The sequence below is a fragment of the Sparus aurata genome, chromosome 19, assembly GCF_900880675.1.
Source record: "Sparus aurata chromosome 19, fSpaAur1.1, whole genome shotgun sequence".
In the NCBI taxonomy this organism is placed as follows: domain Eukaryota; kingdom Metazoa; phylum Chordata; class Actinopteri; order Spariformes; family Sparidae; genus Sparus; species Sparus aurata.
The window spans coordinates 9,604,067-9,619,494 of record NC_044205.1 but is presented as its reverse complement, the minus strand read 5'-3'; the positions used below and the strand labels follow the sequence as shown (position 1 = coordinate 9,619,494).

Genomic DNA, 15,428 nt, shown 5'->3' with positions numbered 1-15,428 from the left:
TAGGAATATTAAAAGGTAATTGCGTGCACTGTGTTTTTTTAAATCAAGTTTGTGGCAAATGTTTACTCAGGTTCAATCAGATATTCTTTATCTTAACAGCGATTATTCGATTACTGATTCATGTGTTTGTCCAGCAACTCACATGTCCTCCACAGTGATATCCTTGAGAATTTGGCAGTAGTCGACATTCCAGACCGCCTGGTCATCCCAGACCTTCGATGCCAGGAGGATAGCTCCTAACACGATACGCTTCCAGTTGGCAGGACAAATGTCGATCTCAGCGTAGGTCAGGAGCCTCTCCAAATACACCTGTGAGAAAGATATGTGTCACATTTAAGATCCCTGTGGATTCTGTCTTTTCAACACTATGAATCTTATATTAATGTATCATCCAATACTTGTGTAATAAGCAAGTCATCCTGTTTGTTTCTGTGTTTAATTAGCCTCTGCTCTCCCTCTCTACATTCAGTTGCAGAGGTAGTTTGCTGCTTTCCGGTTTTGCAGTCTCCTGCCTACACTGCCTTCAGGTAAAAACAAAAATAACAAGATGTCAAAAGCTGATGAAATCCAGCTCCCCCTGAGCTCGTTCATTAAAATATATATATAGGGATCGAAACACTCCATCTCTCTGTCTCTCTCCCCATTTCCATTTCTCTTCCTTTTTTTTCAGGAGCCAGAATTCCCACAGTCTACAGATCACAAAGCACGCTGAGCCCGCAGGCACCTGTTTCATACAAGTCGGAATACTTGTACAGAAGCTCATTCTTCTGATCCATTGATCATCACTTTGTTCAAAAGGGAGAATGTATTCTATTTGATTTTATGGCTATTGTCAAAGATGAAAGCAGTAGGGATCTGCTGCATGAAGATACACATCTAGCTTGCTGATGGAAGCTACGATATACATTCAGTCTTACTCATAAAAGTTCATTCATCTCCCACTACACACTCCAAAATAATACAATACATGTGTGGTATAAACAGCACGTACATTGTAGTGATTTTACTTTACCCTTAGGTACTTCACCTTTTTTGTACATTTCCATTTTTTATATAAATTGTGATATAGCTCTGTAAGGACTTGGTACTTTAATTTTGTCATTTTAAAAAATGTCTAACTTCAGTATACTACAGTCTACTTCATTTTGTAACAGATATGGTCTAAAACAAACAATAAATCTTACTCATGTGATAGCATTCTTTCCCCAGCTGACTAGGATATACATTATTTCCCTTACATACAATTGACTGCATGCTCAACTGAATTCAGACCAGCTACAGAAGATTAGAACCTTGAAAACTGTCATCTGAGATGACAAGCCTGACAGAAAAAAAAAATTGTTTTGTGTAGACACTGTATTTTGGAGTGGAACGGACAGTGCATTCATCTTTTTATGATGCTGTTTGAATCTGCACAGTGGCAGAACTGTCAGTATTATGAAACCTAAACAGAACCCTAAAAGACTTTTACCTGTTACTTGATGATTTTTACCATTTTGATTACTAAATATAAAATATATAAAATTTCCTTGTGGTTCAGACACATGGAGAAGAAAAGAGAAGGGAGAACAAGAAATGGAAATATTTGTTATCCTTTTATGCAGCCTGGTTCGTCATGCCTACTAGCACAGCCCAGGTAGCTAATTGGACAAGGCATGCCCAGTTGGACTTTCCGCCGGCAGGCAATGCTAACGCATCTCTGTTGTGGCCCAGAGCCTGCCAACAGACACTAGTTATACACTCATCTGGCAGCAGGCAGCAAAAACAACTGAAGAAAGCCTGCATGAAATGTGAGCCAGACCACATGCCGAGCGATATGAATGCAACAGCAGAGGGGAAAACTACACAAACAAGCACAACATAGGATCCAAAGGCAGTGGGGTTAGCAGAGAGCAGCCTTGTGCAATCAGACTGAACCCCAGTTTTGTTTTTCTGTACTTTGGGCTGATGTCACATATGAGGTTTCTTACCAGACAGAGAAACTGGTCTCCAAAGATTCAACTAACCTCTGACTCATTTCTGAAACAGAGGATGTTCTAAATGTTATGAAAAGAAAATGTTTAACACTGATTAAACAACATGCTATTTCCTTTATTTAGGAGAGTCAAATCACATCCATTATTTATAACAGTGGGAAGCCAAAGCATCAAGCACTTGATTTGAAGTTAGTGGTTCACCCAGTTAAATAGCAGAATCCATTAATGGCCACATCAGTGACTGATGGTTGTTTTTAACTTCTATACACCAATTGTCAGCATCCAAGTGTAAACTCCAAACCATCACGTGGTGTTTCTTACTTAACAAATACATTATGTAGAAATTGACATTTTGTGTGATTTGGCATCCCTACAGTTTCTGAGTGCAACACCACTCTCACAAGTAGAGTTCAGGTCTGTAACAATTTGTCAGATGTAATTTAAGTGCCAACAACAAACACAACTCAATACGTCATAACAATATAATGTCTTGAAATATGTCGAAGTAAATGTGGGCATTACACTGTTATCCTACACTCTCTCACTTAAGTTACACAGTGCAGAAATAAGTGATAGAGGGGACGAGCGGCTGTGACAGAGATACCATTCACCCTATTACAAGACAATCAAAATGATGTTAAAGTTGTTCTTCTAAGTAATGTTGCTTTAAATTATCCTGTAAAACATATTCTGCTGAGATAATTCAGAAAATAATGAGCCAGCGTTATACTGGTATATAGTGTTCTTCGTGGATTATCTGTTACCAGAGCAGGACTGTTCATTTACTGTAGGTAAACGTTTAAGTGCAGGAAGAGAATATCAATCATGAACATGAAACATCTACAATCGGGCTAAATAAGTAAATGTTTATAACACACCACACCTGGTTTCCATATGACATTTTTTGGTAGAAAACAACTAGAAGGGCGATGGGAGTGCTAGGATGAAGCAATTGTGCAGTGATAGACAAAAACACTGCACATTGTTTTGATTGGCATTAGCTAGGTAGCTAACTCATGCTACATGAACACAGGGTTTACTACACATCTAACAAGTTTACAACACAAAGGGTGACAAATATAGCAGCGACTAACGATCATTTTCATTGTTGATTATTTCCTCAATTAAAATATAAAATTGGTATGAAATGTGATAAAATTGTAAATATCAATCATATTTCCAAAAGTCCAAAATTACATCCTAAAATGTTTCGTTTTGTCCATGGCCCAAAATTATTCAGTTGAGAGTGCAGCAACCAGGAAATATTTACATCCCTTTCTTATCCTATGATGTAATGATTGGGAAAGGGAAGGAAGATGCCCAACTTCCATCTCAACTCTTGTCTAAAGTTAGCTGTGTCGACTAAGCTTAGCCCATAACCACCAGCCAACAGGCCTATTCAATTACAGATGGCATGCCAGTGGCTGGTCATGTGCCAGACTGTGCTGTGTGTCTGTGTGTGCACATGTCATCTTGTGAAGTTTGACACCTTTGTCAGACTACACCTGTACATGGATAAATACAGGTAAACAGTCACATATACTTTGCATTAGTGTACACACAAGGGCTCACCCAGTCCTCCATACATACAGGTCACATATGTGTGCTTCCGTCAAAAAAGAAGAGTAACTCAATACTAGGCCACTAGGCCAGCAATATTAACCCTGCACTTTCCAGTCTGAAAGACATGTTTCTGGGCAAATAAGTGGGGAAGGTGACAGTTTGTTCCCAACTGCACATGGCGGATAAAAGCAAGTATAAATGAGAAACAGGAAAAACAACACAATCAAATCAACCTTATTTTGCATGAATCTAAATGAAGATCTGCACGTTTTCACAAAGCAGATGGTTAAGAAATAAAGTGTCAGGGGAGGATAGAAAGAAGAGGAATCAGGGACATAGGAGAGTTAAGATGTCCTTGTTTTCACATTTTTAATACAGGTGAGAACCACAGGATATTGTAGGGAGAGAACAGACTGTACAGTAAAGCACCAATTATATCCTTACTACAGGCAACTTAACACCAAAGTAATTCTGAAAGTAAATGGCACAGAGCAAACTGATCTTGTCACAATTCCTGTGTTACCTTCCAATTTTCTCACCCCTCCTGTGAAAATTCCAACAATTTTTGTAACACAATCTCCAGAGGGATACAGTGAGCTTTTCATGTGATTCAAGAGGAAGAAATTAGGTCCAAAAACAGTCAAAAACAAAAGAGTCAAAGAAAGAAGACAGCGCATATAACAAGAGAGGGCAGAAAAAGAATAAGGATGCAACACTCCCTCCTGGTGTCAGCACTGAAATACCCAGACACACACACACACATGCACTTACCAGTGTGACAATGGCACACTCAGCAGTGAGCTGTGCGGCGCTGAACAGCGTCCTGACGAAGCGGTAGATCTGTTTCTGCTCAGGGTCGTGTTTCTCATAATCAGGAGGAATCTCCGTCTTCTAGAACCGAAGACAATAAACAAAACATTTGATCTGAATGTTTACCAAAATGGAGATACATGCTGCTTACAAAGACATTCCCTTATAAGTGAGAATTCATTCTGAATGGAGTGCTTTGTAGGTTTTGGATATGAAGCATCAAGAAAAGTGGTTATGTACATTTTTGGACTGAAACCTTGCAATTGTCAAGTAGAGAAATTGGAACTGTAAATACACGTGAATGACGCAGATGGCTCCTGAGATTACAAGAGACATTTCCCCCATGTCTGATCCATGTAGGCTTATTTGCTGTTCATCAGCTTGTGTGGTTTGTCTTGATGAATCCTGACAGCTCGATGGCTTGCTCATAATGGAAATTTGGCCTTACCGAGAGTGGATGCAGCTTCTCATCGAAAATGTCTAACAACATTCTTCCGTCGGCATCTCTGGAATGACAATAATATAGGAAGAACATCAGATTACAACAGACATGAATAAATTACAATACAGGGAATTAGGGGAAAAAAATAAAACATACCTGTTCTTTATGTGGTAGTATATTGCGAGGGCTACACTGTAAAGACAAACAAAGTAGAAAAAGACAATTTCAAACTAGGACAAGCATAAGAGGACAATATGCCACACAATCTCTGCTCAATGTGAGATTAAATATCAGTGGAAGAGAAGAGATCTACAGTTCTGTAGTTACCATTTGATGGTGTATTTGAGGTTGGGCTGACTGACAGTGCTGTCATCAAGGAATATGGTGGAACATGAGCTGTACTTCCGTCTCACTGGGCCTGGATGATGCTGGAGTTCACACACGCACACACACACACACACACACACACACACACACACACACACACACACACACACACACACACACACATACATCAATCTCTATTTCTGCATACACTGACCAGCCCAAAGACATGCTGACAGCAATGGAACAGACTTCTGTCAACACCTGACATGGGCACATGCATTTATGGTTGAGTGCAACTTTACAGAAGCCCCCCAACTTCCATTTAATGATTAACTGTCTTTCTTTTAATTTGCTCATTTTGTTAACCTGACACACACAGAATCAGACTGTTATCATGTTGATAAGGTCTTTCCATCAGTGAAAGTACACAGTTTACCAATCCATGCATTTGGGGCTGAGGGAGTGGTCACTCATTCCGTGTGCCAAGAGCAAATGACAAAACCAGGAGAATAAGCAAATTACAAATGACATACACAATAATGTGATGGAATCTAAATAAAGGCATTCAACTACATCGTTCAGCTCATTACACAGCAATGACTACATCTATAAGAGGAATCAACAGGGTTTATAGAGGGATGGACAATGACAAAAGGCTTGGATTACTTTAAGGGTCATTTTGACTTGGACTTTACCTTGTTCTCCGAAATGTGTGTGAACTTGCAAAAAATACAAGACATAAAAATCACCACAAAATATTCACAGGTGTATTACACTATCATATAATCTAAAGTTAATCAATAAAATCAATTTTATAGTGTTTTGCTTTTGTGTATGATCTAATACTGCCCTTTTAATTTATCATACACAGCGTCCTTTGTCATACTTACATGATTGATGTAAAGGCTTTTCCGTTTTTCTCGAACTGAAAAAGAGGACGAGAGAACAGCTGTCAGCTCAATACGCACTTATAGCTCAGCATGCGTGCAGTACAAGACCCTTACAGACAGGGAGCAGCATTTGTCCAGGGTTTATAAGTTACCCATCATCACAGAATCTGAGCTTTTTTTCATTTAATTACTCCAAACTATGTCTGATAAGATAAAATGAACATTTCAAAGCTTGTAAATGCCTTTTCTCTCATACATGATGATACATTGGAAATTGTGTGTCAATGTGTAGGAGAGACTGTGAGCAAGTCAGTCAATGAATTCATCATTTTGGCCTACATGAGTCCAAATTAAATCAAACACAGGGACTGTATTACTCAAGGGGATGTAATTTGAGCACACCTGTTTTTATTTCTTTCTGTACCTACAAATGTGCTCATTTGCCATGCTAATTCTAACTTGAGGATGTGATGATTTGGTAGTTTTACAGAGCTCACTTCACTAAGTGCATGGCATACACACAACTGTGTGTCAGCGCGGTTTTCTGATTGTGTATCCATCTGTGTCTATATGTTTATGTGTTTTTACTTTTTAAGTAGGATAAGGCACAAGGGGGGGAAAAGATCGCTAGCCAAGCAAACTGGAGCAGATGCACAGTGCAGCATCACACACATACACACACACACAAACACACAAAGTGACGTATTGAGCGGTCTGGCGCCTCTCATCCCTGCACTCTGTCTCTCACCTTTCTGTCACACACGCACTCTAATGCGCATGTTTTCAATCTTTCTCCTCTGGCCAGTCGTGACTGTGTGCGCTGCAGGCTCTACAGTGTACGTCTTAATTAGGGCTGCAAAAATACAACTAGATCACAATCCCGACCCCCTGATTTTTGACTGGTTTGGGAAGTAATTAAAAATATGTGGATGCTATCATTTTTTCTTACACATCAACACTCCTATATTAAATATTCTTTAAACAATCTGATGAATCCTGACTTTTATTCTTTTCCATCTCCTCTGCTAAAAATGTTTCCAAAGGCTGTTGATGAGGAAAATGACCAGTTGCTATGTGTCATTTTAGTAATCCATAGACAATTTTTAGGTCAACGTGTCCCTATTCATACTGCTGCATCCTGTAAGCCGACATACAAATAGGCTAAACACACAAACACACACACAAATAAACACACATAATGATATCAGCAGCTCAGCAGTGAAGGTACGCCACCTGCTAATAGAAGACGATACAGATCAAGAACAAGCATACAATAAAGCTCGAGAACACATGAAAGGTAAGTGCCCAGACAAACAAAAAGCATAATGCTAACCTGCCTACTGAGACCAGACACATACAAGCTTACCTTTTTTGTTGGGCACAGCAACTGAAAAACACAAAGTCCAAGTTGTCTCTATGTTTGTTCATGGCACAGATGCACAATGGGCTATAGTTATATAAAGGTTTTAGGTTGAGTGTAAAGGACCTGCCCAATGTGTGTAGTATTTACAGTAAGTACAATTTGTTGATAAAAACAGGAGCTTGATATGGCACCAGCCCTTAACATCAGATCAATATGTCAGCCTTCAGGCTACAAGCTCTTCAGCCAAACCAGCCTTTCTCCACTGTGTGCAGATGGAACAATATTAAGCCTCTTATCACCACAGTAAAGAGATTATGGCTGAACCAAAAAAGTAATCTTAGAAACAAACTTCATCACATCTCAGTTTATTAAAATGCATTAACTGTCACTCTGAAGTGTCCAAACTGTTACAGGATCAGTCTCTCTGCTTGATCAAAACACACCATTTGGTGTCAAAAAGTCAAAAAGTAAGGAAGCCAAATTTTTTGCAGGAGCCTGTGAAGGAGGTTGATCAGCAGTACTTTTATGTAGCATCAATGAACTGCCTGCTTCCTCACAAAGCAAGCAGCAGATGCCATCGTGACTGTGTGACTTCCATGAGTTAAAACATAAAGATGCTTTTGATATTAGTTTTGCAGGCTGCTTTGTTCCTGCTTTATGTGCAATCTGGCACTTATGAAAACGCTGCTCTTTGAGTAATGTCTCTCATTAGGCATTATGTTCTCGAGGATCAATGGCAATTGATATAACATAGAATCAACTAGGACTGTCAACAATCATTTACAAGTTGATCATATAATCATGTTGTAAATGAAAAAAAACATTTGATTGTGAAAATCAATATTTGATTGAGGGGAAAAAAGCAGCACTATTGTGGTGCTGCCCACAGTGCTCTGCATAAAGGACAGAAGTTCCACAGTGTCACTTTCATTGATCGAAAATTAAATATAGGTCAAGCTGAAATGAGCAAATAATTTAGCAACAAAGTAGTAATGATGGTAGTAACATAAATAACCAAACTGGCCACAGAGAGAGTTTTTTGCACTCTACAGCGCCGTTTGGAAATACTTTGAATTTTGATCAGTAGAAAGTGCAATGTGAAACCTCGAAATAAAGTGACATGCAAGCTTTGTAAGCTACAGTAAACTAGCAACCTGAGGGCTAATGTATAAAACTTCACTTATCTAATACAATATCATTAATGCTCTCAGATCTCACTTTAGCACCAACCACAGCCCAGAGAGAGAGAGAGAGGTTTACAGTATTTAAATAATTTTTTACAGTGTTGGACATTATTGTATTTGTTTATATTGTTATGTAAACTTTTAAAAGTATTCCCAACAGATACTTGATTTGACAAAAATGAAAATATCAGGGATTAAAAAGATTCCAATATTGATATGTTGGCCTTATATACACACATTTCTTAAGATGATCCTTAAAATGTGGTTATCAAACACTTGTGACAAAGATTATGTAATGCAGGCAGGATAGTCGACAGTTTTAACAACAAACGTTACTGTTTAAGTTACAACAGTGCAATGAAACAATAAACTTGACTGGGAATTTTGTGATTATGAATCAGCCCCACGGCATCTTTTTCAGCATTATAATGTTCAAAAAAAGGTTTTAATATCATAGCATATTGAACAACATATGCATCAATATCAATATATCTGTTATAGGCCATTACCAGATGACAGTGTATCAGCAGCGTATCTGCCAACACAATATGTGGGTTGGTCTATATTTAAAGACGTGTTTATGTTGAATACAATATACCTAGACCAGTAGTTACATCTCTGGTTGTATTTGTTTGTCCTCTTATAGACTGTACACAGATAGATATTCAAATGGTTTGAACCTAAGGAAGAATAACTGAACATCATGCTTGACAGCCCTTCAGTCAACATGAAGAGTTAAAGGCACATATTATTCCAGGGTCACAAAAGAAAGTAAGGATGGCTGGGAACAGGGGCCCTGACGGGAAAGGAAATGTAATAAAGAATACAATTAAGATCTTTGATGGATCTATCTGAACTGTGCATCTCAAATGCATTCTAAAGATCGCCAAACAGCTATAAGTTCATGATTTACACTTGGTCCACACTTGGTCCATGATGGGCTAGGAAACTGCTGTGGCTCTGCTGGGAGAATCATCCATTATATTAGTGCTCAGCCCTCATGCTCAGTTTTGCCCTATTCACATTAACCATTAACATTTTTGATTGAGTTTCTAGGGTCTTAAAACATCACAATAACAAAGAACACAACTTCACTTTGTCTGATGCTCCCTTTACCTCATCTAACCAGGTCCTGTGTGCCTTTCAAATGATTTAATAAAGCTCTTTAAGACACCTTTTATCACACTCACCAACAGTTTCTATCACTTGTTTGGCTCTACCATTGACACTTGTGCAACTATCTTAAATTGTGTCCTCAAAGAAACCCCGTTATAATGCAGAGATGTATTTGCAGGCCACAGAGAAGTGACAGGGTGCTTCAAGAGTAATGCTCACCATCAGTCTGTGACTTGCTGAGGAAGATAGTACTGGCCCGGGGATGATCTGAGGGATTGTATTCCATGGGCAGATCTGAAAAGGAGGAAAATGAAGATCATTAGTCTTACAAGTAGTAAATTAGAAATCTATTGACTGATTTGCTTTTGGAAAACCTGGACAACCAGGATACACTTCTTGTACAAATACAATGTTACTCAGTAGTGGAGCAAGGTTTTAAGATTACTGTACACGGCGCTTCATAAATTGATGTGCAGATTTGTGCAGATTTCTTTTAGTTCATTGTCTGTACACACATACAGCCCAGGATCAGCAACCACATAGGACAGCAGTTGGCATAGAAACTGCGAACTAAGAGAATCACAAGAAAAACATCTTTGAGCATTTAATGAGATGATGAACTGAAAGCAGTTATTATGTTAAGGGTTGATCAATTAAAGGTGTCAAAAGTAAGTGAAAAATGTTTATCACAATTTTTCCGAGTCCAGATCCAAATACATTCCAGATTAGATGACAAATTGTTACATTTCTATGCTGAATACAAATTCAAACTAATGGCCAAATAACTGAAATAAACAAACAAAAACGTGTGTATAAAATTTGAACTTTATAACTAAAATTTAGGACTGAAATTCGGTGTGAGTCTGCTTTAAATACTAATTATCACCAACAATCAGATTAAACATGCAACACTCCGTAGATTAATGATTTCTACATGTTTTCATTCTTATAAAAGCAATTTATCATCTTCATCTTAGTATTATCAAATTGGTCAGATGATTATACATAATACATGACTGACCAGTTGACCATTATTGTTTTTAATTGTGTTTGCTTTAATTTATGACATTTTCACCTTTACATTTATTACGTTTAGCTTCTGATAGTTAAGGTTAGTGTGACTGCATCTGGCTAACATTTTACAATGTGAAATAGTGTGTTTTTCATGTGCAAAATAATGACAACTGATCAATATTTTTTAAAGTAACTGATCGTTTAGCCTAAGCAAAATGAAAAAAAGGGGCCATAGCCAAGAAAAGATGCTTAAAAGATTACCTTTTACCCTTTTTCCTGTAAATACTCAACCATCCGTTGTTAGATACATATGTGTCAAACAAGAAGCATCTACAGACACTGTTGCCTGGCAGATGGCTGCGATATAAAAACACTGAATATATCAGTATCAACAAATAATTTACAAAGACGAGTCTTGATTTGGCTGATTCTTGCGCTGTATTGTAAGCCAACCACCTGTATATTCATAGCTGCTGTTTGAACAGTGGACTGGTTTTATAGCCCCAAGGTTGCATGGGTTTTATTGCATCCTGGTGAATTGATTTAATATCCTGAACAACTTTAGATGAAGCCTTTGTTGACGCAAGGTTGTGATCATTATCATATTCCGGTCTAGGTTAATCATTAATTAAAACCGTTCTGTACTTCTCCTAAAATCTCAGCAAAGGCAAGAAAACTAAAGTAAAACCTAACACACACAAAAAGAAGTGTGGGGTGGTGACCCTATTAGTAGCTTCCTGGTTTCTTGGGATGATGTCAGTGAAACAGGAAGGGTCAGAAGGGGCCAACACCCAGATAGACTAATAGGAAGAAAGAGAAACAGATGTCAAGAGTCAGAGAGACAGAAAAAGAGTGACGGGCTGATAATGACTGACAAAAAGGTGAAAGGAAAAAGAGAGAAGAAAATGAAGTAGGAGAGTGGCAGTTTTGAAGAATGATTGACAGGAAGAGGAAGAAGAAGAGGTCAGTTTTCAGCCAGCTTCAGGGCAAGACCTTGAGGAAATGATTCATGCAAAACCATTTCAAGACTATGTAATGAAAGACACAGAGCTGCAGGTCACACAAGGGAGCAGCCACTGCTATTGTGTGCAGACTCTTTTGAACTACTGTCTTTTTGTGTTTGAGAGCCACTTGAAGAGCCTCAAAGGACACAAACACACACAGCCATGATGTAGGAGTAAGCGGTGACACACGGTGCTGCTTAAAAGATGGGTGTGTGGGAAGAAGCAAAGAGCAGTGAAGGAGAACTGAAGGTGGATTAATGATGCTGCACACTGCTCATCTTTTAGTGGTTTATGCAGTGCACACATAGTGCAGTGGCACATACATCTACAACACAACTCAGTTCAGTCATACATTATTGCTGAAAGCTGACATTGTGATTCTTGTTAAGAACATTTGCAAAGAAACCTGAACGTATCTGGAATGTCAACTGAGACAATGTATGGATGAAATTAACAGGGGGAGTGTCTTGCATACTTAACATACAGTACTTTATTACATTGATGCAAAAATTATAAAAAAAATATATATTTACATACATAAAAGTCTTGCTCACTGATCTGAAGCATTGCCCTAAATAACCACAAACAACCACAGACATTAAAATAGATCTACTAAATATATCTCTGGTTGCCAGTTTGTTTGGCTCATGGCATATAGTCTGTATATATCATCATATCTTCCAACTGCACCCTCCATATATTATTGTATGACTGTGCAGTCTTACATGACTGTCACTGACAAGACAAAACAGAGGTGATGGATTTCCTTTGCTTTAAACAGGCCTTGCATGGTGGAAACAAAGAAGTGTATTCATTTATCTGGAGAACAATGACAAGAAGATCAACGGGTTATGGCTGCTTTAGTGTCCAAATTGGTTTTGTTCACCATCTATCTATAGATGTGTTCTTGAGTTTATTGTTGGGTTTCTGTAGAAGCGTAAATTGTGCAACTTAATATGCTCCTGCCTAAAAATCCCCACACTGACCTACTCCCTCCACTCTTTGTTCAGCTTACCTCCATAACAATGTGTAACCACCACCCCCTACTTCATTTCCTCTCTGCTTCCTGAAAAAGAGGAAGTTCGGTGCTTACATCTACCCCCAGGTTGGAGAGAGGGAGAAAACTGGGGAGGGTGGAACCACACTTAAGGTCACAGACACCAGCCAGGGACACACCCTATCTTTCGACAGTCAGCTTTCTGTGTTAAAAAATATGACATCACCAGGAAGAGTTGGCAGTATGGATGAAAGACCTAATCATGCTTGAAGTGGTTTTCTATTTTGATATAGTAAATGATCCGTAAAGTCTTCATGGATAAAATGACTGAAGGTGAATGTTTTACATCTACACACACACAGAAAAAAACATTAAACGAGTTAATTTATTAATTAATAAACGTTTTACTGGTAGTGTGTGAAATGCTTTTCCAAAATTCTTGAAGGAGTTCCCAGAGATGCTGAGCACTTGTTGGCCCTTTTGCCTTCACTCTGCATTCCATCTCATCCCAAACCATCTCGATTGGGTTGAGGTCCGGTGACTGTGGAGGCCAGGTCATCTAGCGCAGCACTCCATCACACTCCTTCTTGGTCAAATAGCCCTTACACAGCCTGAAGGTGTGTCTGGGGTCATTGTCCTTTTGAAAAATAAATGATGGTCCAACTAAACGCAAACCGGATGGGATGGCATGTCGCTGCAGGATGCTGTGGTAGCCATGCTGGTTCAGTGTGCCTTCAATTTTGAATAAATCCCCAACAGTGTCACCAGCAAAGCATCCCCATACCATCACACCTCCTCCTCCATGCTTCACGGTGGGAACCATGCATGTAGAGACCATCCATTCACCTTTTCTGCATCGCACAAAGACACAGTGTGTGGAAACAAAGATCTCAAATTTGGACTCATCAGTCACCCTCAGTCTCCTCTGAACAGTTGATGTAGAGATGTGTCTGCTACTACAACTCTATGTGGCATTCATCTCGACTCTAATCTGAGGTGCTATTAACTTGCGATTTCTGAGGCTGGTAACTTAGATGAATCCTTATCCTAATCCTTATCCTCAGCAGCAGAGGTGACTTTTGGTCTTCCTTTCCTGGGGCGGCCCTCATGAGAGCCAGTTTTCATTGTAGCGCTTGATGGTTTTTGCGACTGCACTTGGGGACACATTCAAAGTTTTTTCAATTTTCCGGACTGACTGACCTTCAGTTCTTAAAGTAATAATGGACTGTCGTTTCTCTTTACTTAGCTGATTGGTTCTTGCCATAATATGAATTCTAACAGTTGTCAAATAGTTCTGTCATCTGTGTACCGACCTGACTTCTGCACAACACAACTAATGGTCCCAATCCCATTAAGAAGGCAAGACATTTCACAAATGAACCCTGCCAAGGCAGACCTGTGAAGTGAAAACCATTTCAGGTGACTACATCATGAAGCTCATTGAGAGAAGGCCAAGGGTTCGCAGCAAAGGGTGGCTACTTTGAGGAACCTAGTTATTAGGAGTTATTTCACACTTTTTAGTTTACTACATAATTACACACACACACACACACACATACACACACACACACACACACACACACACACACACACACACACACACACAGACACACAAACACATATATACGGTATCAGAAACATTTAGGATGATGTAAGAACAAAATTCGACAAACTATAGAACAACAGTATAGTTGTTTTTAACATTTAGATGCTTGGTAAATGTTTTGCTAAAGAATTAGGGTTAGGGTTAGGGTTCCAGTTCATCTCTTTTCCATAAGAATGAAAACAGGAAATCCCATCTCACCCAGCTCCAGGGGATTATCAGTACTGAAACTGTATTCAAACACTTGGCAGCTGCCCTGGCCAACAAATGTTGTATTACAGATGTAAGACAACAAGTCAATAAATGCAACATCATCAGGATTTTAATAATTCTTTCAGTAAAAATTATAATGGAAAAGTAATGATTCCCACTAATCGCAATATGCATGAGAAATAACCAATATTTTTCTGATATCATATCGTGTAGTGCTATTGCTGCATGACATGATATAAGACTGAGCTGGTTGAAATAAAAACACCTGAAAGATGCACCTCAACCAGCTGCAACCACCTGCATGACAAGATGAACAGGAATATCTGTATTACTGTGGTTAGCAGTAAGCTGGCATTGTGCCTGTGTGCCCTCTGTCATGGGGGCAGCTTCAGGTTGTAACATCAGCCCAGACTGGAAGCCCCTTTGCTGGTTTTTGGCCGCCCTGCTGAGGTTCCAGCCTGAGGGGATCCAGATGGTGCAGCACGGCACCGCCCTGCTGTCAGCAGCATGCCATCAAACAGTACGCCCACATGGTTGAGATAAGAAGCGCACAGCACATCTTGTAAATGGAGTGCTGGAGAAAAGAGCAAACGATGTAGCTGCTGTTTGAAAATAGATAGGTTAAAAGGAACACCATGCTGCATGGTTGTAGTTAAGTGTGATGCTGGATACTACTTTTGTATCTTCAATTCAGACTGTTTTTTTGCTGTTCGAAATGATGCAGTCTGGTTGGACGACTGCTGTGTGCTGGTTTGGGATCTTACAGTCATTTAACTTGAATGGTCTCTGGGTCAACTCTGCATGGGGATCAGTTTTACAGAATAAAGTGTCAGTATAGTCAGTAACGATTATTTACACCGTAAAGTATGCTGTTGATTATTTTCTTATTTAATAGATTAGTTGTCTGGTCAAAAGTAACTGTCAAA

At 39.0% G+C, this 15,428-nt stretch overlaps 1 protein-coding gene across 4 annotated transcripts in view; it reads right to left on the bottom strand.

Annotated features, from left to right (window-relative positions):
* Positions 1 to 15,428, bottom strand: part of ccny (cyclin Y) — a 41,037-nt gene that overhangs the window by 6,741 nt on the left and 18,868 nt on the right. The window contains exons 2-10 of one of the 4 annotated variants that reach the window (XM_030398512.1): positions 9,891 to 9,965; positions 7,375 to 7,395; positions 6,009 to 6,043; positions 5,814 to 5,837; positions 5,119 to 5,219; positions 4,948 to 4,983; positions 4,798 to 4,855; positions 4,311 to 4,430; positions 143 to 309 (exon numbers count right to left, since the gene is read on the bottom strand). In XM_030398512.1, coding sequence (XP_030254372.1) covers positions 143 to 309; positions 4,311 to 4,430; positions 4,798 to 4,855; positions 4,948 to 4,983; positions 5,119 to 5,219; positions 5,814 to 5,837; positions 6,009 to 6,043; positions 7,375 to 7,395; positions 9,891 to 9,965 — 637 coding nt within the window. The remainder of the gene's footprint in view (positions 1 to 142; positions 310 to 4,310; positions 4,431 to 4,797; positions 4,856 to 4,947; positions 4,984 to 5,118; positions 5,220 to 5,813; positions 5,838 to 6,008; positions 6,044 to 7,374; positions 7,396 to 9,890; positions 9,966 to 15,428) is intronic. The other 3 variants (XM_030398514.1, XM_030398513.1, XM_030398515.1) reach the window with 3 other exon arrangements.